Source organism: Diceros bicornis, chromosome 26, assembly GCF_020826845.1.
Source record: "Diceros bicornis minor isolate mBicDic1 chromosome 26, mDicBic1.mat.cur, whole genome shotgun sequence".
Lineage (NCBI taxonomy): Eukaryota > Metazoa > Chordata > Mammalia > Perissodactyla > Rhinocerotidae > Diceros > Diceros bicornis.
Genome location: NC_080765.1, coordinates 46,727,582 through 46,753,623, shown reverse-complemented (window position 1 = coordinate 46,753,623; position 26,042 = coordinate 46,727,582). Strand labels below are relative to the sequence as shown.

At 51.1% G+C, this 26,042-nt stretch overlaps 1 protein-coding gene across 2 annotated transcripts in view; it reads left to right on the top strand.

The window, feature by feature from the left end:
• Positions 1 to 26,042, top strand: part of CRAMP1 (cramped chromatin regulator homolog 1) — a 68,031-nt gene that overhangs the window by 35,514 nt on the left and 6,475 nt on the right. For both annotated transcript variants that reach the window (XM_058570380.1, XM_058570379.1), the window contains exons 7-20: positions 4,906 to 4,991; positions 5,466 to 5,589; positions 6,633 to 6,714; positions 7,204 to 8,370; positions 11,190 to 11,367; positions 17,556 to 17,737; positions 17,831 to 17,905; positions 20,042 to 20,123; positions 21,070 to 21,174; positions 21,396 to 21,574; positions 22,290 to 22,358; positions 22,942 to 23,173; positions 24,059 to 24,223; positions 25,411 to 25,556. In XM_058570380.1, coding sequence (XP_058426363.1) covers positions 4,906 to 4,991; positions 5,466 to 5,589; positions 6,633 to 6,714; positions 7,204 to 8,370; positions 11,190 to 11,367; positions 17,556 to 17,737; positions 17,831 to 17,905; positions 20,042 to 20,123; positions 21,070 to 21,174; positions 21,396 to 21,574; positions 22,290 to 22,358; positions 22,942 to 23,173; positions 24,059 to 24,223; positions 25,411 to 25,556 — 2,872 coding nt within the window. The remainder of the gene's footprint in view (positions 1 to 4,905; positions 4,992 to 5,465; positions 5,590 to 6,632; positions 6,715 to 7,203; positions 8,371 to 11,189; positions 11,368 to 17,555; positions 17,738 to 17,830; positions 17,906 to 20,041; positions 20,124 to 21,069; positions 21,175 to 21,395; positions 21,575 to 22,289; positions 22,359 to 22,941; positions 23,174 to 24,058; positions 24,224 to 25,410; positions 25,557 to 26,042) is intronic.

Here is a 26,042-nt window from a genome sequence, read left to right as displayed (position 1 = left end):
GGGGGGCGGGGTGTACTGACATCCATTTTTAAATTTCTAATATTTTAATGTGTATGCTTTTGGCCTTTTTTGTGTACAGTTCTATGAGATTTGTGTTTTTTTTTTTTTTAACAGACTTTATCTTTTAGAGCTGTTTTAGGTTTACAGGAGAATCGAGTAGAGATTACAGAGGTTTCCCATGTGCCCCCTTCCTCTGCACACTTTCTCCTCGTCATGAACATCTTGCATCAGATGGTACATTTGTTGCAATTGAGGAACCAATACTGATGCATTGTTATCAACTAAAGTCCGTGGTTAATTAGGGCTCACTTTTGATGTGTACATTCTGTGGGTTTTCACGAATGCGTAGTAACCCGTGTCCACCATTACACACCCTGAAGAACAGTGTCACTGCCCAGAAATCCCTTGCTCCCACGATTCATCCCTCTCTCCCCTGACCCCTGGCAACCTCAGATCTTGTACTGTCTCCATAGCTGCCTTTTCCAGAAGGTCATTGAGTTGGAATCCCACAGCAGGTAGCCTTTTCAGACCAGCTTCTTTCACTTGCAGTTCTGAGTTGTAACAAGTGCATAGAGTTGTGTGCCACCCCAATCAAGATGCAGACGGTTCCATCACCCCTGGATTCCCTCGTGCTGTGCCTTTGTAGTCATCCCCTGCCCTATGCCCAGCCCCAGCAACCCCTGAGCTGCTCTCCGTCCCCTATAGTTCTGCCTTTGCCAGAGTGTCATCTAAACCGTATGTGACTTTCTGAGGTTGGCGTCCTCCACTCAGCAATGTACACCAGAGATCCATGCATGGATCCACAGTTCATGCCTTTTCCTGCAGAGGAGTGTCCCCGTACCCCCGTTTCATTTCACCTGGGCAGATCCCCAGGAGGAGGAGATGGTGAGTATGTGCCTTACTTTATAAGGAGCTGTCAGACTGCTTCTAGAGGGTTGCCAGTTGCTCCCCACATGCGCCACACTTGGTTTTCAGTTTGTTTGTTTGTTCTTTTGAGCCACCCTGGTGGGTGTGAAGTGACATCTCATTGTGGTTTTAATTTGCATTTCCCTGATGAGTAATGATGATGAGTATCTTATTTACCATCTGTATATCTTCTCTGGTGAAGTGCCTATTCAAACTTTGTGCCCATTTTCTTATTATTGAGTTTAGAGAGTTCTTTATATATTCTAGACACAAGTCTTTTATCAGACAGGTGGTTTCCAAATATTTTCTCCCAGTCTGTGACTTGTCTTGTCATTCTCTTTAGTAGTGTCTTTCACAGGGCAGAAGTTTTTAGCTTTGATGAAGTCCAATTTGTCATGTTTTTCTTTTATGGGTTGTAGTTTTAGTGTCATTATCTAAAACTCTTTGCTTAATCCAAGGTCACAAAGATGTTCTCTTACGTTTTCTTCTAGAAGTTGTATCGTTTGACATTTGAATCCATGTTCTGCTTTGAATTAATTTTTGTATATGATGTGAAGTTTACACCAAGGTTCCTTTTCTTGGCCTGTGGGTGTCCAGTTGTTCCAGCCCCATCTGTTGAAAGGACCATCCTTCCTCCATTAGCTGCTTTTGCACCATTGTCTGAGATCACTTGGCTGTACTGAATGGCTCTATTTCTGGACTTTCAGTTCTGTTCCATTGATTTATATGTCTATTCTTTCCCCAACAGACATCAATTTTTAAGAACAAAGCAAAAAACGTGTAAAGGTGAAACAGAGATGGGGAAAATTAGTAAGGTGTCTGTGGAAAACTACTTGATTTAAGACCAAAAAGCATTGAGCATTTAACTAACTTCCGGTCCATGGTTCTCATGCAGACCTTTTTCAATTAACTGTGAATCTCCTTTCGTTATAAAATTGTAGCATTAGATTAAGGAGTAAATGAATTGAGAAAAGCTCTAAAATTAAATCTTATTACATTGGTCACAGACCCAGCAGCATAGAATTTAGCATGTGCTTATTAGATTTATCAAGTAACTTTGCAGAGAAGAAAATAAATCTCTTATCAGAAAGGCAAGCCAGACGCCAGTGTACATGGAGGGATTACTTGGTTGCCTGTTTTGTCAAAGTGACATGCAGTGGAGGCTCAGCTAGAACCCTCCGTGTTGTCACATTCCGTCAGAGGTCAAGTGGTGCTCCTTCTGCAGACAGGACCTCTTAAACCCCTGTGCCCTGGGGAAGCCCTGGTCTAGCCTGTCTTTCAGGGGGTAGTGTAGGGGGCCCACGTCCAGGGGTCCCAGGCCTGAGCGGCCTTCTCCCTGCGAGCTTGAGCGTCAAGCACTACCTTGTTCAGGCTCCAGCCTCAGGCCACTCAGAGAGCTTCCCCTGGAGAGAAAAGGAAACGGATTGTCATCTCAGAATGGTTATCTAGTCATAAAAAAAGGGGCTGCTCAATTTCACTTAAAAAAAAAGGAAGTCACAAAATAGCAGTTTAACGGAAAATGTGATGGTTGTACACACAGGTGCCACATGACGGGGCTCCGCCCGCTCTTTGGGTCATGCTGGCTGCTGTTGTGTTTTGTTGCAGCAGATGCAACCAAAGGTGATGAGCAGAACGTCCACCTGTTCCCAGAGCCCGTTACTGTGGGGGTTAAGAATGGATTCGATGCTTAATTACTGCTCTTCTAAAATGTTCCTCCTGGCCCCCTCTGCGGCCTGCCCCAGTGTTGTCAGCGCATCCACGGTAGCACTTTGCTGCCTGTACTTCCCCTGGGTTGAGGTGGTTTAAGACTCAAGCATTTGGTCTCAGTAGAGCATGTAGTTGTTCTGTGTAGACTCTCATCCTCTCTGAATCACCCCTCCTGACAGAATGGGGGGGAGATGACTTCCTGGGGTCTTCTTGCCTCTTTAGCTGGGCTCCCCAAATCTCAGTTCTGCTCCGAGGTCTCCTGTGTTTGATTGCCAGTGCAGAACGGGCTCAGTTGGTACTTGGATGGGTGGGTGGATGGATGGATGGATGGATAGACAGATGAGTGGATGGATGGAAGGGTGGATGGATGGATAGAAGGAATTGCAGTTGCCCGGGATGAGTTGGTGCTGGAATCCTTGAGCTTTCTGACTGACTGTACCCAGCTGTTTGTCCTGTCCCCCATGGGACCTCCCTGTTTGAGTTATAAACACTCGCTTAAAGTCCTGCAGGCTTTGGGGGCAATGGTAAAATCCACTGCTTAGAGAATTGAGACTATAATGTGGAAATTAGAGCTGTTTCCCTTCCAAGAAGGAGGGGTTTGCAGCTTTGTTTCCTGAGGTGGAAGTTGTGGAGGTGCACTCTTCTGTCTGGGGCTGCGAGAGGCCGGCTGGCTTCTCCATCACATGCGTGCACTTGAGACTGCTCCTGTAAGTCAGCATGGGGAGTCGTCGTGAAAGGGTCTCTCCCTCTCATTCCCATTCCATTTGAGACCATTGCTTGCCTTCTGATCTCTGATTTTAGGCAATATTATTGTATAATAACACTTTTTAAAGTTGTACAAGTTATATATGAATGCATTTATAAAAGTGTCGAACAATACAAATGTATATAAAACATAAGAAGACCCTCAGCCACCCCATCCACCCCAGCCCACCCTCTTTCCCAAAATAACCACTTACAGTAATGCTGTATGTATCCTTCTGAATTTTTTCTCAGGGAATTTATGTGCATAAATGTACAGATACAAATATGAATATATACAGATGTAAATATATATGTTTTTTCCTACCGTCAGAATCACGGCATTCTGTAACTTTTTTCACTGAATGTATCCGAGAAATTGAATGGTAAGTGCAGAAGCAGTTCTCTCACCTGAAGTACTCACAGCTGAGGGTTGGTCAGTCAGTCAAGAAAGTTGGCTAAAACAGTCATAAAAATAATATACACAGACCTTGAGCCTTTTGTAAAACATAAACCTGTATTTGTTCACCAGCTGTTGAGTGGCTGGCCAAGGCCTTTTCTTTGCCTGGGGTTTGCTCCTCAGAGTTCCGTGGTGTTTTTGTCCCAGAAGCTCTGGCCACAATGCATCACTTGCAATTTCCGGTTTTCAAGCGGAGCAAGAGCCCCGGGGCCCACAGCAGTCAGGCTACAGGATCCTTCCAGGTCACCCTAGTCTTTCACACTGTCTTGCCCACACTTAACTTTACTGCCATTTTTTAACACAGGCTACCTTTATTGAGTATATCTCCAAAGCATTCCAAGTGTGTTTTTTAGAAGGAACTTTTTTTGTAGCTTTTGTATTCATTTCATTAGTTGCATAGTATTTCTTTGTATAATTCTAGTATTATATAAATTGATGTCACAGCAGTATTCAGAGGGAATGTCCCCTGCAGCTGTGACAGACAGATTTGGGGCAGGCCCTGCTGCCTGGGCCTGCCTGCAGGCCAGCTGGAGGAGCACAAGAACGTGGCCCCCATGCCCGTTGGCCACGAGTGCCCCATACGCCTGGCCCCGCTCGTGTGGTTTACAGAGGGACTGGGGGTGGCTGACATGCAGAGGCGGTCGCCCAGTGGTGGGTTGGGAGCTTCTGCTCTCCAGGGTCCTGGAGGAGGAGGAGAGAAGGGTATGCCATCTGACATCTGACGGGGACCGCAATGCCCTGGGCCTTCCAGGGGATGGGACAGCAGCTGGTGCCACGCCCGTCGCCAGGCAGGAGGGCAGAGCGTGTTTCTTTTGCAGTGTGAGGTGTGGTCGGGAAAGTGGTGGGATGGCCAGAGTCACAGCATTGTCTCTGTCATGCACATCTGCCTGCCATCCTGGGAGCTCCATGGGGCGGTGTGGGGGCCCCTGGCGGGGCTGAGTACGAACTCTGGAAACTGGGGTGGGCGCTCAGCCAGGCCTGTCTCCGCTCTGAGCTGTGTGGGTGTCGGATGCGCTGGCCCTGAGTACTGTGCTGAGCAGGGAGCGCCTGTTCATTTAGAGGACTCAGTGCATCTTTAAAACTCTTCCCAGGGCCACCACAGTACGTTACAAAGGGAGAAACTTGCGGATCAAAGCACCCATGTGCCGAGCCCTGAAGAAGCTCTGTGACCCGGATGGTACGTAAAGGTGGGCTGGGGGTGGTCAGGGAAGGCGTTCTGTTCTGCTCCATTTAGCGATGGACAGGCTGAGCTGGAAATGTTTCTGCTGCGGTGGTTCTGTGTCCAAGCCTCCTGAATCCCCTGGGCAGCTCCCAGGTTCAGAACTGCTTGTCACAGCAACATGTCCCCTCTGTAAATTAAGTTTAGCTCAGGGGACATAGCAGTGTTCAGAGTGTCGGCTGGTGTCAGGAGTGAGTCTTGTGGCCTCTCATGGTGTGGTGTGTGCCTCTGGCCTTGCAGATGCACGAGCAGCCAGGTTGGCATTCCTCCTGTAGAGTGGGATCCTTGTCGGCTTCTCCACCAGCCTTGCTTTCACTCACAGGCTGTTTGCCCTCAGCTCCTCTCTGGTTTTGTTAGTTGTCTGGCCTAGTGCCTTGTGTTCTGCATCCCAGTCCATATGTGCCAGGCTCTCATGGCCCCTTCCTGTTGCAGGCTTGAGTGACGAAGAGGACCAGAAGCCAGTGCGTCTGCCCCTGAAAGTCCCTGTAGAGCTGCAGCCACGGAACAACCATGCCTGGGCCCGAGTGCAAAGCCTTGCCCAGAACCCGAGGCTCAGGTAACCTGGCCTGAGAAGGACAGGGCTGGAGGGGTGGTGTTTGGGTTCCGTCAGGGAACCACTGGTGAGTGGTGGATTTCAGCCCAGTGCTCTCATGTCTCGTGAGGGTGGGGTGGGGTGGGGTGATGCACTGCCATCGGGGTCCTCAGACATTGGGGAGCCTGGAAGCACCAAACTACAGTTCCACACCTGGGCCAGGGTCTCGCGGGCTGAGAGCGGGCTGTGAAAGGACGTCGTGGTTAGCAGGTTGATGGCTACAGAATCTGTCCCCCATAAACCCTTTGCCGTTCCTCTCTTACCATCTCCCTGAGAATTTGTGTCTGATTTATGGACACAACACCATTTTCCATTTACACATTTTTTTTTAGACTGAGATAAAATTCACATAACATAGAATTAACCATTAGCCATTTTAAGTTGTCTGATACAGGGACATTGAGTACCTTCACAGTGTTGTCCAACCATCACCTCTATTTGGTTTCAGAACATTTTCATCACTCCCTCCCCCCAGCAACCACCAGTCGACTTTCTGTCTATGGGTTTGCCTGTTCTGGACGTTGACCGCACAGAGTCGTACACTCTGTGGGCCTTTCTGCCTGGCTCCTTCACTGAGCGTGGTGTTTTGGGGACTCATCCATGTCGTAGCACAGTGTCAGGACTTCATTCCTTCCATATGTATTTTTATGTTCTTGGGATTAATTAAGACTGGCCAGACCCACCCTTCTGGAACCCAAAAGGAGATAATAGAACAGGATAGTGGGTTGTACCAAGGTCCATATCCTGGTTGAGATCTTGTGCTGTAAAGGGTACATGGGGTCTCACTATTTTTTCTTGCAGCTTCTTCTTGTGAGTCTCCGTTTATCTCAATTAAAAAGGTTAATTTTCAAGAGAAGGAGTCAGTAGCCCTCCTGAGACATCGTGGCTCTGGCCCCTCCTTTGGTGCCTCTTCCGAGATCGTCTTGCTGCCTGCAGCCTCTGGGGGCTCTTCAGAAGATTCTCTCCCCATGTAACTGCCTCCCTTTTCCTGTCTTGTTTCTCTGTAGGATGATTGTGGAGCTCCATCGAAAGGTCTCCAGCCTCATCGAATTCTTGAAGCAGAAGTGGGCACTCCATGAAGTGCGCATTGTATCTTTTTCCTGCTAAAGCAACCTCCCCAAACCCTGCAGCGCTTGCTGCCTGAGAGTGGGCTGTCGCTTCTCAGTCCTGGGATTGCAGTGGGGCCCCGTCGGGCACAGCAGCTGTGCCGGGAGATGGTGTAGAACTGGAGCTAAAACCCACAGCCCTTCGTCCTCTGGCTTTTGGGTACAAGCCCCTTTCTGACCTTCTTGCAGTGTTAGAACTCTGTTGCAGCAGCCCTCTGCGCTGTCGGTGGCCGCTGCCTGGCCCATGGGCTGTGGCCGAAGCATCCCAGCCAGCAGGTTGAGCAAAATGAGCGAGGACAGCCTCAGACTTCTTCCTGTCCTTGCCTAGCTCCCAGCCCTGCCCAGTCCCCAGCTAGAAGGGTGTGTGTCAGGTGTGAAGTTCCTGAAGAAGGAAGTGCGTGGGTCGTACTTTCCCCAGGGCTCAGTGGTGCCCAGGGGGCTTGTGAAGGTGGTTCCTTGACAGTGCGCTCAGCGGAAGACGCTCGAGGAGCGGCAGCTCCAGGACTCGTTCGCAGAGCCGTTGCAGGAGAAGGTGGCGCTTCATCTGTTCCCGGGAGAGAACTGCACTTTGACGCCGCTGCCGGGAGTGGCCCGTGTGGTGCACTCCAAGGCCTTCTGCACAGTGCACTGGCAGGAGGGTGGCCGGTGCAAGCAGAGCGCCAAGGACACCCACACACTGCCTCCAGCCCAGATCCTGGGCATCCAGAGCGGGCAGGGCACGGCCAGGGGCCAGGTGAAGTGCCCGCGGGGTGGCGTTGAGGGCAAGGGTGCAGGACGGCCCCCTCCCTCCACTGATGCTTCGCAGAGCTCCGGAGAGAGTTCCCCCGAAAGTGCCCCTGGGGAAGGGGCTGCCCCGAGCCTCAGCAGCTTGGATGCTCCTGACAGGCTTCCCTCTGGGCTCCAGGACACTGGGGGACGGCTTGAGAAGACCCCTGTGGTCACTCCTGCAGAGGGAGGCGACGGCCCTACACGAGAGCCCGGAGCCATGACATGTGCCTGTGGCCAGCTCCCAGAGCTGGAGGATGAGCTCTCCCTCCTGGACCCTTTCCCCCGCTACATGAAGTCCTGTCAGGACCTCATCATCCCCGAGCAGTGCCGCTGCGCAGACTTGCGGCCCTCGGGACGCGCCTCCCCAGAGACTCGTATCCCCAGCAATGCGGACACGGCTGACCTCGCCCGGGCCAGGGCACCGTCCCCCGTCCGTGCCCCACCTGGTCCAGAGCCTCAGCCCAGCCCCCGGCTCCAGCCAGATGTTTGCACTAAAGACTCGGCAGATGCACCTGCAGAGGAGCCCCAGGAGAAGGCGAGCTCCTTGGACCCCCCGCTGCCTCACGGACAGCCTGCCACCAGGCCTCCGAAGGATGTCCCCGCCAGCCGGCTGGCCCAGCAGCTCCGCGAGGAGGGCTGGAACCTACAGACCTCCGAAAGCCTTACGCTGGCTGAAGTCTACCTCATGATGGGCAAGCCGAACAAGCTGCAGTTGGAATACGACTGGCTGGCGGTGCTGGGCCCAGAGGGCCAGGCCCCTGGCGGGCAGGCCCAGGGCCCCCGCACTGGCTCCCCACCCACCACCTTCCACAAGCAGCGCCTCCTCAGCTGTCTCCTAAAGCTCATCTCCACTGAAGTCAACCCCAGACTGGTAAGTGTAGGTCGCGGCATGATCCTGCTGGCACCCGGGGGCAACCAGGCCCAGCCGGAGAGCTCTCAGCTGGGCAGCTAGGGTCCAGAGAGGGGAAACCCGGCCCCATGGCAAGTGGCCAGGCTCCTCAGGGAGGGGAAGGAGGAAGGGACCCAGATGCCCAGTGAGGCAGAGGTTCTTCACAGACCATGTTTCGTTCCCTCGAACCGGGCTGTACGGAGCACTTGATCAGGGCTTTTCTTCCCTGCCAGGGGAGGACTCTGGCCTATGGGGGCCATACAGGGCTCCAAAGACGACAGCTGATAGGCCATACCTGTTGGGCCTTGCTGGGCTCCAGTGATTCTGCTGAGCCCAGAGCATGCAGGCCGAGGGGACAGAGTGCACAGAGGGGAGGCTGCAGACACGACCAGGAGCCGAGCTGGGATGGGGCTTTATCTAAGTGTCAGGAGCGTTGCAGGTTTCAATAGAGGGAGTGACAGGGTCGAGTGTGCAGTATAGAAAGGCTGTCCTGGGAGGATGGTGGTGGCACATAGCCTCGATGGAGGGAGTGGAGGTGGGAGGGGACAGATGGGATGCCGGGGCTGTGGGCTGTGCCTGGGAGACCATGGGCAGCCCTCCAAGAGGTGGCTAGTTGAAGTGGTGTGGGGCTCCTCAGGAGGCTCCGTGGAGTGTGGGTGGTCCCTGAGCCCTGGCAGTGGCTGCAGTCGCCCAGGGAGAGGGAGGCCACGCCAGGTGGGCCTGGGCTGTGGCCTGTGACGCGCACCTGGGAGGCTGGTTAGAGGATCCTGTAGACGGGGCAGAAAGTGCCGCTGACAGGAAGGTCTAATAGGCTCTCCTGGGCACAAGAGATCAAGGTCCTAGGGCCGGTGGATCCCGAAATAGCACGTGCGCAGTGTTTAGAATCGTGCAGGTTCACAGGTTCCAGGAGGAAAAGCTGAGGGAGCTGAACGTGGTGGCCTCAAAGGAGTGGGGCTCGGTGGGGGAGGGCAGGACTGCGGGCTCACTGTGGACCCATCCATCAGTGCTGATTCACGTTCAGAACGAGCGCCAGGTGCTCCCACATCACTGCTGGGAGACGCACCACACCTCCTGCTCTCTCTGGGCGGACAGCGCTCAGTCTGTGAGCTTGTTCTTCTGCCTCAGTTTCCCGGCGTGCCTCTCCCATAGGCTCCTCTGTTGCGCTCCCGGCTGCGTCCCTGTGCAGGGCTTGCCTGGGAGAGCGTTCAGTAGAGCACACAGTGAAGTGAACAAATGCCACGTGAGAGGGATGGCTCTCGCGGGGGTGGTTGGGAGCTGGCCGAAGGCTGCCGAGGCCAGTAAGGCGAGGCCTGAGGGTGAATGGTGGCCTTTGGATTTAGCGGTGTGGAGGTGACCCACGGGCAGGCCTAGGCAATATTGGGGTGACCAGACAGAGATGGTGAGTTGAAAAAGCTTATTCAAGTTTGGCTTTTGGAGGGGTCAGGAGAGGAGACTATGGAGACACATGAGCGTGTCCAGGACCCTAGGGAAGGAGGCCAAGCTAGGCTGGCTCCTGAGAAGGCTGGAGGCAACGCAGAATGCGGGAGTTCTGGAACACGGCTGGGGTCCTGGCCCTGGCCTCAGCTGAAAGAGGAGAGTGGAACAGGTTAGACATATCATTGCAGAGAATGAAAAGCAGGGTGCTCAGAGCTATGGTTCCCAAAGTGGGGTCCCTGGCCAGAAGGCTTAGCGTCACCTGGGAACTTGTCGGAGGTGCAGGTTCTTAGGGCCCAGCAGACCATGTTTTGACGTTCTCCCCTCCCCCAGGTGATTCTGAGGCTGCTCAGGTGTGAGAAACACTGGCCAGAGGCCCGAGCTGAGAATGGGGACCTTGATTTAGAGATGGACGGCCTGGTCCTGTGGTTTCCCTCCTGCTGCAGCGGGTAGCGTGCTGACAAGCAGGTGCAGCAGACGGCCCGAGCCCCAGGGAGCCGGGGCCCTGGCACAAGGCTGGCGGGGCGCTCAGTTGGGTGCTTGGAAAGTGAGCTAAATACACTAAGTAGGAAGGGACACGGAGGCGGGGCCCATGGGAAGGAGAAGGTGGGTCAGGATGGGGGCTAAACGGTGTGGGCGGTACAGGGAGAGGCTCGGGGAGTAGGCTCTATAATTCATGGGGAAGGTCGCCCCATGCCTTGGGAGTGGGTGTGGGGAGAGAATGAGGATGAGGGTGGGTGGTGAAGTCAGGAGGGTGACAATAGAGATGGGATGGAAGGGAGTGTCTCTGTGACGGGGATCCTGGGACTCCGCGGCAGCCTGGCTGGCCGAGGCAGCGGCCTCAGGCAGGAGCCTACCAAACCCCTGAGGTTGGGGTTTTGACTCAGCAGAGGGCTCTTCAGCGGTGATTGTGTTTAATTCTAGAAAGTAGACCTGTATTTCCTTCCTGACTCACAATCAGAAGAGGCCGCTGCAGTCACCTTAGGCCATGAGTTACTGTCACTTGCCATTCAGCATCCCCTTCCTGCAGCTTGAGCACTTCCTGAGCGGGCAGGAGATCTGCTTGCCTTCACACGTCCCTCCCTTTACTCCTGTGCATGCTGCCTGCGGGTGGTGGAGACAGAAAGCTTCAGGAGGGGAGCAGTTGTTTCCCTGGGTACCCGCCTGACAGGTGGGTTTTAAAACTGGCACTCTGCCAATGACTTGGGGGATGCTGACCTTTGCCATCATGGAAATGTGATCTCTGAGCCCTTTCCTGTCCGTCCAAACTCTGGGGAGTTCCCGTACCTGCTGTTCTAGGGCTCTCATTCCAGAACCATTGTTCACATACTGAGTTAGGCTGTTATTTCGGCCCATTTCTGTCCCAGGCTCCAGAAGCGAGTGCCAGCTCCACGACCTCAGTGCGGCCTGCCCAGGAGGAACAGTCGACCACCCCCCCAGGGAAGGTGGTGACCATCAGCTCCCGGAGCCCCCGCTGCCCTCGAAACCAGTCTGCCCTTCGCAACAGCAAGACCTTCTCTCCCAACTCAGCACCTTGCTCCTCAGGTGAGGCTTGGGCGGCTGCGCTCACCTAGGCTTAGCCATGCTGGGCGCCTCCCTGGGCACTGGTGGCTATGCCGGAGCTGAGGGCTCAGGGTATCCCTGAGGGTACCTCAGGGATGTAGCTGAGGCCTGGCCCTGCTTAGTCGGCCACGGTCCAGCGGACGGGGTGAAGGTACGGAAATCACCACCTCCTAGCATGGAGGGTGAGTGCGGGGCCTGTCACAAAAGGCTTTGGGGTCCTGGGGCGCAGGAGCCGGCAGGAAAGGGGGTGGCTCCTGCCAGTCTGGTTGCTTTGGGGGATCTTACTTTGTGAGGTCAGCAAGATTCTCCATAACATGTTGAGTCAGAGGCTTAAAGCCTGAGCAGGGCTGGTTCTTCTTTACATCTAAAATATTGGAGTGGAGAAGCCTTCAGTTAAGGGATTCCCCAGCAGTTTAATGTAGGTCATGGAAAGAAAGATGGGCCAATCTTGCCAGCCACCGTGTTTCTTTGCCCCAGTTGTTTCTAGGGAGTAAATTTAGGGTCCTTAATAGTGTTACCTAGTAGATAAAACCCTGGATAAACATGACCCATTTCCCTGAGGCGTCAGTTTTACTTGCATAGTACTTTCTTTTTTTTTTTTTTAAAGCACATGTAGTTTTATAATTTTTATTTATTTATTTATTTATTTTTCCCCCAAAGCCCCAGTAGATAGTTGTATGTCATAGCTGCACGTCCTTCTAGTTGCTGTAAGTGGGACGCGGCCTCACCATGGCCAGAGAAGCAGTGCGTCGGTGCGCACCCGGGATCCGAACCCGGGCTGCCAGCAGCGGAGCGCGCTCACTTACCGCTAAGCCATGGGGCCGGCCCTGCATGGTACTTTCATAAAACATTGTTGTGGCTAGAATCATGAATTTTGCATGCATTTTAAAGGTAGAATAAGAAACGTGCAAGTGTTCTGGGGCCCTGTGCCACGTGCCCCTGGCGTGAGTCCACACTGGATGCGTCCAAGCTTGACTCCTTCCTCTCACCCAGCCAAGTCCTGAAGCTTTTCCTGAGAGTGATCTGATGAGAGGGGGACGGCTGGGGAGGCAGGGACGTGAGGGCTGGGGGCTGGTGCATCCTTTGTGTCATGTGCCCTGAAGGCCTCCACACCCCGCAGGGAGGGCATCGTAATGGCCCCCTTGGGCGGATGTTCTCGCTGCAGGACTGCAGCCATCCTGTTACGTCTTGAACGTCCAGCACTGGCCAGGGTGTCTGCGGTGATGACCAGTGTGCATCATTCAAGAAGCAGTCCTGCCTCTGGTCTTCCTCTGAGCTAGATGGGGCCCTGAAACCTGCAGTAACGTTTTGGCTGAACAGACCAGTGTCCTGGTGTGTGAACGATTCGGAGAATATCACTAGCGTATATTTTCTCTAACTTACCACATTGCGAATAGCCTGCCTATTAAATGCTTGCAGATTCGTTTCCTTGTGAGCACTTGGTGCAGGCCGTTGAGAAATCTGAGGCTGCTGTGGTGTCAGGCTCCCCACCTTCCGCAGCTCCTGTCTTTGGTTTTCCTCCTCACCTTTATGCTGTCTCCTTGCTGTGGCTCCTGAGGAGGGCAGCAGCAAACTGAATCGTTGTCCTTACGGATAAAGACACTCATTCATCACTGGTGGGGCTAGCTGTGTAGTGTTTTCCTGCCTTCTACTCTGTTTTTAAAATTAAGTAATTCTATGTATGCTTTGATATCCATCCTCTTTCTAAGTTGAGGATGCTTCTAGACCATTGCACCTACAATGCTAGGATCCAAACTAGTGCTTACAAGACCTGGTCTCTGGACTCTGTGTCAGTTTAATCTCACAGATTTGCAAATAAAGAAGGGGACCCGTCCCTACCATGAATTGAGGGTGCTTTGCAGCAGCACCTACAGTAACGAAAACAGCTAGCAGAGTCCCAGAATAGTAGTTCCTGAATAAATCTTTTCTGTCTCTGGGTCTGTTTTCTGTACAACTAGAGATTTAGAGCAGGGATCAGCAAGCTATGGCCCATAGCCTGCTTGTTGTAGATAAAGTTTTATTGGTACGTGGCTGCACTCATTGGTTCATATGTTCTCTGCTTTTGTGCTACAGCTGCAGAGCTGAGTTCAGCAGACTCTAAGGCCCACAAAGCCTTACCTGGCCCTTTACAGAGAAAGTTTGCTGACCTCTGGTCTACACTAGATGATCTGGAAGGTTCTTCTAGCTCTGAAAAGTCTTTGATTGTGTATCTGCCCTTCCCACTGAGGATCAAAGTGGTAAAGTGCCTTTATCCTATGAGGGACGGCTATGATCTGCTCACAATAGAAACTAGAATTTCAGGGAGAAAGAAAAGCAGATTTTTTTTTCTTTATTGTGAAATTTTTGTTGTACGTTATTGTTTGTCAGTCACTATATAAATGCATCCCCTTACCCCTGTGTCCACCCCCCTTGCCCCTAGTAACCACCAAACAATTCTCTCTGTCAGCGTGTTGGTTTATTTTCCACTTATGAGTGAAATCATGTGGTGTTTGTCTTTCTCTTTCTGGCTTATTTCGCTTAACATAATACCCTCCAGGTCTATCCATGTTGTTGCAAATGGGACAATTTTATCTTTTTTTATGGCTGAGTTGTATTCCATTGTGTATATATACCACATCTTCTTTATCCCTTCATCAGTCGAGGGACACTTGGGTTGCTTTCACTTCTTGGCTATGGTGAATAATGCTGCAATGAACATAGGGGTGCATAAGCCTCTTTGGATTGTTGATTTCGGGTTCATTGGATAGAGACCCAGATGTGGGATAGCTGGATCATAAGGTATTTCTATTTTTAATTTTTTGAGGAATCTCCATACTGATTTCCATAAAGGCTGCACCAGTTAGCATTCCCACCAGCAGTGAATCAGAATTCCCGTTTCTCCACAGCCTCTCCAGCATTTGTTGTTTTTTGTCTTGGGGATTATAGCCATTCTAACAGGGGTAAGATGATATGTTAGTGTGGTTTTGATTTGCGTTTCCCTGATGATTAGTGACGTTGAACATCTTTTCATGTGCCTATTGGCCATCTGTATATCTTCTATGGAGAGAAATGTCTCTTCATTTCCTCTGCCCATTTTTTGATCAGGTTGTTTGTTTTTTTGTTGTTCAGTTGTGTGAGTTCTTTATACATTATGGAGATTAGGCCCTTGTCGGATATATGGTTTGCAAATATTTTTTCCCAGCTGGTGGGTTGCCTATTCATTTTGATCTTGGTTTCATTTGCCTTGTAGAAGCTCTTTAATCTGATGAAGTCCCACTTGTTTATTTTTTCTTTTGTTTCCCTTGTCTGAGTAGACATGGAATTCGAAAAGATCCCTTTATGGCTGATAATGAGTAGTGTACTACCTATATTTTCCTCCAGGAGTTTTATAATTTCAGGTCTCACCTTCAGGTCTTTGATCCATTTTGAGTTAACTTTTGTGTATAGCAAAAGAAGATGGTCTACTTTCATTGTTTTGCAAGTGGCTGTCCAGTTTTCCCAGCACCGTTTATCGAAGAGACTTTCCTTTCTCCATTGTATGTTCTTAGCTGCTTTGTTGAAGATTAGCTGCCCATAGATGTGAGGTTTTATTTCTGCTTTCAATTCTGTTCCATTGATCTGTGTGTTTGTTTTTGTACCAGTACCATGCTGTTGTGATTACTATCGCTTTGTAGTATGGTTTTTTTTTTTTTTAATAATTTTATTTATTTATTTTTCCCCCAAAGCCCCCGCAGATAGTCGTATGTCATAGTTGCACATCTTTCCAGTTGCTGCATGTGGGACGCGGCCTCAGCATGGCCAGAGAAGCGGCGCATCTGTGCGCGCCTGGGATCCGAACCCCGGGCCGCCAGCAGCAGAGCGCGCGCACTCAACCGCTAAGCCACGGGGCCGGCCCTGTAGTATGTTTTGAAGTCAAGGATTGTGATGCCTCCAGCCTTGTTCTTTTTTTTTTTTTTTTTTTTAAAGATTTTTATTTATTTATTCCCCCCCCCCCCAAAGCCTCTGTAGATAGTTGTATGTCATAGTTGCACATCCTTCTAGTTGCTGTACGTGGGACGCGGCCTCAGCACGGCGGGAGAAGCAGTGCGTCGGTGCGCGCCCGGGATCCGAACCGGGGCCGCCAGCAGCGGAGCACGCTCACTTAACCGCTAAGCCACGGGGCCGGCCCCTCCAGCCTTGTTCTTTTTTCTCAGGATTGCTTTAGCTATTTGGGGTCTTTTGTTGCCCCATATGAATTTTAGTATTTTTTGTTCTATTTCTGTGAAGAATATCCTTGGGATTCTGATTGGGATTGCATTGAATCTGCAGATTGCTTTGGGTGGTATGGACATTTTAACTATGTTTATTCTTCCAGTTCATGTGCATGGCATATTTTTCCATTTCTTTATGTCATCATTGATTTCACTCAGTAGTGTCTTATAGTTTTCATTTTATAGGTCTTTCACTTCCTTGGTTAAATTTATTCCTAGATATTTTATTCTTTTGTTGCAGTTGTAAATGGGATTGTCTTCTTGAGTTCTCTTTCTGTTAGTTTGTTGTTGGCATATAGAAATGCAACTGATTTCTGTATATGTTGATTTTGTACCCTGCAACTTTGCTGTAGTTGTTGATTATTTTCAATAGTTTTCCAATGGATTCTTTAGGGTTTTCTATGTATAATATCATGTCATCTGCAAATAGCAAGAGTTTCACTTCTTTGTTGCCTATTTATTCCTTTTTCTTGCCTAATTGCTCTGGCCAGAACCTCCAGTACTCATGTTGAATAAGAGTGGCGAGAGTGGGCACCCTTGTCTTGTTCCTGTTTTCAGAGGGATGGCTTCCAGTTTTTCCCCATTGAGTATGATGTCGGCTGTGGATTTGTCATATACGGCTTTTATCATGTTAAGGTACTTTACTTCTATACCCAATTTGTTGAGAGTTTTTATCATAAATGGATGTTGGATCTCGTCAAATGCCTTCTCTGCATCTATTGAGATGATCATATGGTTTTTATTCCTTGTTTTGTTAATGTGGTGTATTACATTTATTTGCGGATGTTGAACCATCCTTGTGTCCCTGGTATAAATCCCACTTGATCATGGTGTATGATCTTTTTAATGTATTGCTGTATTCGGTTTGCCAATATTTTGTTGAGGATTTTTGCATCTGTGTTCATCAGGGATATTGGTCTGTAGTTTTCCTTCTTTGTATTGTCCTTGTCTGGCTTTGGTATCAGGGTGATGTTGGCCTCGTAGAATGTTGGCCTCGTAGAATGTGTTGGGAAGTGTTCCACTTCCCCTATTTTTTGGAATAGTTTGAGAAGGATAGGTATTAAATCTTCTTTGAATGTTTGGTAGAATTCTCCAGAGAAGCATCTGGCCCTGGACTTTTATTTTGTGGGAGGTTTTTATTACTGTTTCAATCTCTTTACTTGTGATCGGTCTATTCAGATTCTCTATTTCTTCCTGATTCAGTTTTGGGAGGTTGTATGAGTCTAAGAATTTATCTATTACTTCTAGATTGTCCAATTTGTTGGCATATAGTTTTTCATAATATTCTCTTATAATGTTTTGTATTTCTGTGGTGTTTGTTGTAATTTCTCCTTTTTCATTTCTAATTTTATTTACTTGAGCCTTCTCACTTTTTTTCTTGGTGAGTCTGGCTAAGGGTTTGTCAATTTTGTTTGTCTTCTCAAAGAACCAGCTCTTTGTTTCATTGATCCTTTCTACTGTTTTTTTTATTTCAATTTCATTTATTTCTGCTCTGATTTTTTATTATTTCCCTCTTTCTGCTGACTTTGGGCTTTGTTCTTCTTTTTCTAATTCTGTTAGGTGTAATTTGAGGTTGCTTATTTGGGCTTTTTCATGTTTGTTAAGGTGGGCCTGTATTGCTATGAGTTTCCCTCTCAAGACCGCTTTTGCTGCATCCCATATGAGTTGGTATGGTGTATTTTCATTTTCATTTATCTCCAGATATGATTTGATTTCTCCGTTAATTTAATCAGTTATCCATTGGTTGTTCAGTAGCATGTTGTTTAGTCTCCATATGAAAAGCAGATTTTTATGGGACTAAGATACAGGAAATTCCTTTAAAGGAAACTGAATAGGCTGTGAAGAATTCTTTTCTGACTTTCCTCCTGGTAGAACTCCATTCATGCAGGAGGTGTTGCTGGCTGAGTGTAGTCATATTCACTCTCCCTTCTCCTTGCCTAGGTTTGAGAAACCCTCCAAGACCCCTTTTGGTGGCTGGTCCCTCCAGTACAGGAAGCAGTGACTCAGATGGCGGCCTTTTTGCTGTCCCAACAACTTTGCCCCCGAACAGCCGACATGGGAAGCTCTTCTCTCCCAGTAAAGAAACAGAATTGACTTTCCGTCAGCATCTAAACTCCATCAGCGTAAGTTGGGGACCACACCGCCCCTGCTAGCTGGAAACAAGCCCGTGTTTGTGGAGAAAACACTCTCAGGGGTCGGGCGCTGTTTTCCTACAGATGCAGTCGGATTTCTTCTTGCCAAAGCCTAGGAAGTTGAGGAACCGGCATCTGCGGAAACCTTTGGTGGTCCAGGTCAGGAACCCTGTCAAGTCTGCGTGTGCCACGCCCCGAGGGTGGGCTCTCGGGGCTCTCCTACTGGCCTGGCTGGTTTTGTCACCTGTCTCAGGCATTTCATATGAAATTCCCCTTCTTTCCTTCTTATAAATAGGATAAATAAAGTAATAACAGTGACCCTAATGGTACCTGAAAATAAAGATATCTTTGCACAAAAAGACAGAAAGTTCTGGGGATTCGAGTCCCAAGAATGTCCCAGATTGGGATATATTTGAGGACTCTCAGAACATCTATTTATAAACATTTGGTCAGTGGGAGCAGTTGGCAGGGTCTGTGGCTTGGCCAGAGGCCAGACCTCTCCTGAGCTCCTGATGAATATCAGGAGGACCCGCAGATGCCATCTGCAGACCAGAGGGGAGATCCGGGGAATGAGGGGCACGTGGGAAAGAGGGCATTTTTATCTGGAGGAGAAAAGATAAGAGAGGTAAAGCTGCAATTCTGAAATGACCATGGGCTTAGAAATTTATGAATGTGTATTGTTTTTGGATTCATGCATAAGTCTCTTTTTGTTAGAGTCTTAGAAATCTCTTCCTCTCTTGAGATTAATTTATTTAGAAATGAGGGATTGCACGACAGGTCTTAGGAAGGAAGATGTATACTAAATTTCCAGTGTTTCTTATGCAGACTAATTTAGTGTTAATGTGTTTAATTTTAGTATATTTGGTGAAGTATATTAGTATATTTTGGTGAAGAATATTTAGTATATTTGGTAAAAAACTCCCTGGCTGAGTGGGGGCTCCGTGGCTCTTTGGTCCGGGGTTGCAAACCAGGTCACCCACGTGGACTGCCGGTTGTTTCGCTTTGTTTTTTAACAGCTTTATTGAGATCTAATTCACATACCATACAGCTCACCCATTTAAAGTGTACACTTCAGTGGTTTTTAGCATATTCACAGGGTTGTGCAGCCAACACCACTATCTAATCCCAGAACATTTTCCTCACTCCAAAACCCATTACCTACATTACCCCCTCCCCCAGCCCCTCGCCCCCATTGATCCGCTTTCTGTCTCTATGGATTTGCCTGTTCTGGGCATTTCATATAAGTGGAATTTTACAATATGTGGTCTTTTACATTTACTGTTTTTGTAAAAAGTTTCATTGGCACATGGCCACGGTGATTCGTTTCCCTACTGTCCATGGCTGCTTTCACACCACTGGGTAGAGTTGAGGAGCTGCGACAGAGACCGTATGGCCCCAAAGCCTAAACTCTTCCCACCTGGCCCTTTCAGAAAGTGTGCATTTGGAACAGCTGGCACAGAACGTCCACAGCTCCTCACCTTGTTAACGGCTTACCTGCTGCCTCCAGGCAGCTGAGGAGACCTGACAGGCCTCCCTGTTGAGTTTGGGAACCCCAGTAGCACCTCCTTTCTGCTCTGTGCTGACACCTTGGGGTGCTTCTGAGGGGCACGGAGATGTCCTTCATGCATTAGTAGAGAACACAGCTATGCACCCAAAGCCAGAAGTGCCTCATGACACTTTTGGGTTGACAGATACTTTCTGTTAATGTTTTATTTCAACAACTAACAGTTTCAGCAATTAATGTAATTGATGTAATGTAACGTAGTCATCACACTGATCTTACTTGTTCAGACACAGGAGGCCTGGGCAGAGCAGCAGGGTGGGGCAGGCGCCTCGTGCCCTTAGCCTGCCTGTGTTACGCGCAGCAGCTTTATTTTCTTCACCCCACATGTGAGAAGGCCCACAGTAAGGAGGTGTCTCTCATAACAGTCCACATCCAATGGCTAGGAACAAATTCGTATGACTAGCTGCATTCTAGCCACATCCAGGAGAATGTTCTGGACTAACGGTGGATCATTCTGATATTCGTCCAGTTTTCCCTGGGGAAGGTGTGGTCCCCTGGGTCTTCTCAGAGAGGACCCAGTGTTCAGGGGTGTGGGGTGCACAAGACATAGTCATCCTCAGACTGTCGGAGGTGCCCTTGTGTCATCAACTCTAGAACCAGAACCCCCATCTGGTGACATGCAGCTCCCTCTTATCTGGAATCTTCCTTTACAACCCAGCGCTCTTTTCCTGAGTGGTTTTTGGTGTTGGGAGTCTTTTCATCCCCTAATTGTTGGCATTTTCCCTCCACAGAGAACACTGCTTCCTAGACCTTCTGAAAGCCAGGCCCATAATGTCTGCTCCTTCTCCATCTTGTCGAATTCTTCCGTAACTGGTAAGCACTCGAGTAGCTTTTCACTCCTTACCTGCTTGTGGCCTTGTCTTTGAGAATGGCAGGTGGTGGCTGTCATGGCTCTTTGAGTGACATTTCAAGCATCACTTTGTCCGTTCTATCAACAAACACTGGCGTGGCCCCTGTGCTGGGCCAGGGCTGAGGGCGGGTGGGCGTGGACCTCTGACAGGTGGGGCGAAGGCAGCTTCCTTCACAGGTGGGCTCGGACAGCTGTGTTTTGGATGCTTTGCTCAGGTCCATTTAGGAGAGCATCTGTGATGTCTTGTCAGGCATTTTACAGGATAGATGTGATTTTGGGATACACAACTCATGCTTTCATAGGTCTGTAAGTTCGGTGGGCACCCTGGCTCTTTGAAGTGAATTTTCTTATATGGTGAGAATTGTTTAGTGAAACACGTGCTCCGTGACCTATCGTTTAAATCAGTCTTGATTTTCCCATTTCAGATTTATTTACTGTGAGACCCATACAGCTGTTGATTGCTTTTTCTCATGCCTACTTTTCAACTGCAGAAAACCTAGTAGGAAAGAGCCAAAGACAGAGACAGAATCTTGTCTGCAGAGACAGAATCTTGATCCAAGATCTGATGCTCTGACTGCCTCAGAGGAGCCTGTAGCTCAGCTCGGGTGCACATCACCCTTAATGGGCCATTCCCACAGGACGACAGTGGTGACTGCAGCCTATCAGCAGCCCCAGGAGGGGCGCGGTGGTGCTGCGGTCATGGATACCAGAGCTTGCTCCCCTTCAGAGGCCTGTTTGACCTCTGACTTCCCCATGTTAGCAAGTGTTTGGGATGTTCAGTGGTATCTGACTTGGCTCAGCTTCCGTGATCCCAACTGTGGCTATAAAGGAAACCTGCAGCCCCCATTGTGTGGTAAGAGGGCAGGGCGAACAGGGTTCATGCGTCTGCTTCTGTTCTTGTCCTTCCAGGGAGAGGCTCATTCCGGCCCATCCAGTCCTCCCTGACCAAAGCAGCTCTGTCTCGGCCAATCGTGCCCAAGGTCCTTCCACCCCAGGCCGCAGGCCACCTGGCCAGTAAGTTTCTGTGACTAGCATGGTGACAGACACCATGTAAGGATTCGGAGTGACGTTTCTGTTGTCTGTTTTTCCAAGCCATGGTGTCTCATTATCCTTTAGAGAGAACGTGAAAGCCTTTCCCCGTGCGTTGAGATGAGGCGTGAAGGAGAGGCTGTTCCCAGGAGCCCTCTGGGGCGTGCTTCACAATGTCAGCAGAGCCAATGTCGTTTCTGTTGCAGGTGCTATCGACTTAGCAGCTAAGAGTGCTGGCATCATCCCCGGGAGCCCCCTCCCTGTCCTGGACGCCGAGGGCTTGTCTGGCATCTCTCCACTGTCTTCAGACGAGGTGACAGCTGCCGTCTCGGGTCAGGACTCCACCGGAACCCACCCAAATGGAGACCCCCTCCCCGCTGTGGGGGTGAGTGTGTTTAGAAGGGCTTCCCGAATTACCACCAGCTTCTGGGATAGGTCGGTCAGTCTCCAGTGGGGGGAGCCAAGGCCCCGGGGCTGAGGTCCTGCTGGACTCCAATTCTGCCTCAGGAGGAGACAGGCCCTGATGGGCCGGAGGAGAGTCACTGACTCAGGAGGGCTGTGGTGAGAGCAAGTGCCATGTGGCCCAGAGGGAAGAGTCACAGAGGGAGGCAGAGCAGGGACAGGTTTGCTGTGTGACACTGGAGAATCCAGAACTAAGTAGAGCGTGGAAGTCTCTCAGTCAGCAGGTGTAGCTCTGTCTGAGAAGCAGCTTTAATCAGGTCGGCTGACAGCACACCCGGTGGCTCCCTGGCCAGCAGTCCTCTCCACTCTCTCATGGCCAGTTTGTTTCTCTGGTTCCTCACTCAGCCTGGCCTGAGGATGGCACGGTCGGCCCTTTGCCAGCACCTGCGCTGGCTCTGAGCTGACAAGCAGTCTGAAGTGCAGGGCTCAGTGGCCCGTGCTCTGAAAGCACTGAGGTTTCTTGTCCTGGCAAGGAGAGGTTTATAGCCTAGACCACGATGATTTCCTGGGTCTCTGCCTGTTAGGAGTTCAGTGGGGTGCAGCAGCTCTTTTCTCGGGAGCTTAGTGGCTGGCAAATGCTTGGGTGGAGTTCTGGATGCTGTGTGTAGCACTCATTGGCATTCCCGGTGTTCTTGTAGGGCACGAGTGACCCGTTCATCAGTGTCCCCTCAAGGCCTGAGCAGGAGCCGGTGACGGACCATTTCCAGGTATAGTGTGCTGTTGGCTTCTGAGCAGAGTAGCTGCCCCAGGACCCCCTCCAGTGCTGAGTACCCCCCGTCACAGTCCTGTTGGTGGGCCTTGAATGTGGCAGGACCACAGATAGCCCTTGACGCCCAGCGACTCTGTCGTTCTCCCCACCTTGCCTAGATGGATGACCACGCGTCTCCCATCTCAGGCCTCCGTCCTCCCGTCTGCAAGGCTGGCTGATTCAGATGCAGTTCTGGAAGGACTGAGTTTTCTGGGCCAAGGGGGAGGAGGTTATCAGCTGGTAGCGCTCCCTGGCACTCACCCTCTGCCGGGTGTTACCACCTGTCCTGCCGGCGCTGGAAGCAGGTGCAGGCTGCCTCAGCCTGGCATTCCAGCTCTGCCATCCCCGGAGCAGTTTCGGGAGAAGTAAATTCCCCAAGTGTGTTTCTTACTGGGAAGGATGAGGTGTCCCGCTGGTGCCATCACCTCTCTGTTGACTTGCCCATCACTTGGTCACTGCCTCGTGGGGCTGAGGCTGACTTTTTATTCCTTTGTACGGATTGATGGATCTGTTGCGTCTGAACAATACCTGTTTCCCACCAGGGTTCGCCTGTTCTCTCCTTATCTGAGCTGTCAAAGGCTCCTCTCCACAATGGGCTCTCCACACCTCTGCCCTCGTCAGAGGGCTCTAGCACCCGGCTCTCTCCACCTAACGTCTCTGCTCTGCTGGACATCTCCCTGCCCGGCCCGCCTGAGGACGTGCTCTCACAGGGAGAACCTGCCACGCAGATCAGTGACTCCATCATTGAGATCGCCATCAGCTCTGGCCAGTATGGTAGGGAACAGGATGCCCCTGCACACCCTTCCTGGAATCAATTCCCCATCAGGAGGGGGCGATCCAGGCTTGCCCTCAGGGGCCTTGACCTCCCACCTAAATATTTGCCAGGCTTGCTGGAATGTTCCCGTTCAGCTCTCATTGTTGTGTATTGAGTGTCTGCTATCCACATGGCACTGCCCAGCCTTGGCAGGGGCAGTGCAGGTGGATGAGGTCGGACAGGGCCTGCGGCTGTTCATGGTCTGCTGGGGCTGCTCCTGGCCTTGGGAGACAGAGAGTGGGCCCACGGGGCCTCTCCAGCCCCGAGATCAGATGGGGCATTTTCCTCGTTGGTTCTGCACCTGGGTGGATGCCTGTGGGTTTTGCAGCTTCTTGGAGAGGGTTGGACTGGTATCCGTGGGGTGTTGGCTCCACCAGCTCTCGGGGACCGCGCTGTGGCAGCAGTGGCATGGGTGGTGCTCGCTGGTGTGATTCAGGCCGTGGGTTCAGACAGAGCTGAGTTCACAGTCTGGCAGCATGTGGCTGTGGGCAGGTCACTGACTTGTTTGAGCCTTACTTTCCTTAGCGGTGACCTGGGACTGGCATGCCCCTCACAGGGCTGTTGTAAGCAGCCGTGAGGGGGTTAGGTGAGGCTCAGCACAGGACCCGGCTCCATCAGTGGTGGCTGTGGTCATGGCTATTCCCCAAGATGGGCGTGTCCCTGCTGGGGGCATCCCCTCTGCAGACCAGCATCGTTCACCTGCTGTGGAGGACCCAGCAGAGTCCTAGGTCTCCCAAGTTCAGTGGTGCACAGCCGTGCCAGCCCTGCCTTCTGGATGGCCGGTTGGGGAAGTGGGGTGCTGTTCACCCCACATGGCATCTCTGACTTAGGGTTTTCGTTGACAGGTGAAGGAGTCCCTCTTTCTCCAGCAAAACTGAACGGCAGTGACAGTTCCAAGAGTCTTCCCTCCCCGTCCAGCAGCCCCCAGCCAGACTGGATCGCCTCCCCCACCCACGACCCCCAGTGGTGCCCCAGTGACCCCACAGACTCGTCACTCAGCAGCTTGTTTGGTGAGTGTGTGGAGGACACCTGGTTCTTCGTCTCAGACAAGCAGGGGATGGGCAGGGCTCCACACCATCACTTTCACTGGGGTGGGCTGGAGTCTGGATTCTTCGTGCTCCAGGCCTGGCAGAACTCTTGCTAGGACTGTTTGCTTGCTTTTTCAGGGTTTATTTTTTTCTGCATCACTTACATGTGGAAAAAAGCCCAGATCTCTAGTGTGCAGCCCCTGCACCCACCTCCCCGCACAGCCCCCCACATCCACCTCCTGACACAGCCCTCTCTGCCCGCCTGCCCACACAGCCCCCTGCACCCACTCCCTGCACAACGCCCTGTGCCCTCACCAGTCTGCCCAGGTGTCCTGGCCCAACCCCATTAGGGCCTGCTGCTGGGGACAGGGTAGAAGGAATTGGCTGTTTGCTCTCTTAGCTTCCCTCTTTCTGTTCTCAGTCAAGTATTCTGCAGTGGATGTTCCCACCATCCTATGGTGTGGTGACTGCAGATTGGAGCACTCACAGGATGTGTTCATCCTCACTGGGCCCCAGGTGTTTGTGTGGCCGGAAGGGGATGTTAGGGAAGGACATAGGGTTGGTAGGCCTCCATTTCCTGTGTAGGAGGAGCTCCTGTGGCACATCTGGGATCCATGTGCTCTGCATTTTTAGAGAGTAGCCAGGGCGTGCACATGGTCATCAGGACTGGCAGCCCCAGAGAGGGGTGTGCTATACACATGACGAACCCAGTTCGCCTCGTGTATTGGTGCCACACTTGACAGCCCAGAATGATCAGGGACTCTGGTCTGGGTGGTGCAGGGGACCCAGCACCCGATGGGTATTTCCTGTTGTGAAAGTCACATAGAAGAGTGCAGACGTCTGCAAAGTCAAATACAAATCATGAGAAATTGGAAACTGTCTTATGTGGAGGTGAGGGGGGCGGTGACCAGACAGTGGAACACTGCAGGGTGCCTGGAAGAATCTGGCAAACTTACATGTTCTTCATGGGGCCCTCTCCAAGGCTCACCACAGGAGAAAAGCCAGGTGTCGCTCACCAGGAGAAAAGGACTCCATCTGAAGCACCATGCACAGGTGTGCAGTGGATGCCTAGAGGGGGCCTGGTGTGGCCACCCCAGCCCTCAGGATCCTCCCCTTGGGCTGGTCCAGACCAAACCGGTCTCAGAGCTTTTTCCTCCTTCTCTTGGCAGCGAGCTTCATCTCCCCAGAGAAGAGTCGGAAGATGCTGCCAACTCCCATCGGGACCAACAGTGGCACCTCCCTGCTGGGCCCCAGCTTGCTGGATGGAAACTCGCGAGACTCATTTGTTTCCAGGTCCCTGGCTGATGTTGCAGAGGTAAGCGCACGACCTTGCACCTGAACTTGACCTTGTACCTGAACTGGACTGCCCGCCCACTTCCAGAGGTTGCCAGATTTCTCTGGCAGACATGTTTGGTTATTAAGAACCGCTTGTCAAGACTTAAACATCAGGAAATAGCATGTACAGATCCAGTTCTCTGACTTCTCCTGAGAAGGGAAGCCCTGGTGGCACCAGGCCAGCATTTGTTCCCACGTGGCGGCAAATGACAGACTAAGTAACAGCTGAGCCCTAAAGGCATCAGAACCTAGGAAGCCTTGATGTCGAGGTTGACCAGAGGGCTCTGCAGGCAGCCAGAGCATGGTTTGGATCTCATTCTGTCCTTTACCAGCTGCGTGACCTCGGACAATACCACTGCTTTGCACTGCCTTGCTGTCCTGATCTGCTGGTGCTGTTTGTGGAGGAATAAGTGGTGGTTGTAGGTGGTTGTGTTATCAGTGCTACCACCTGACAGTAGGGGACCTT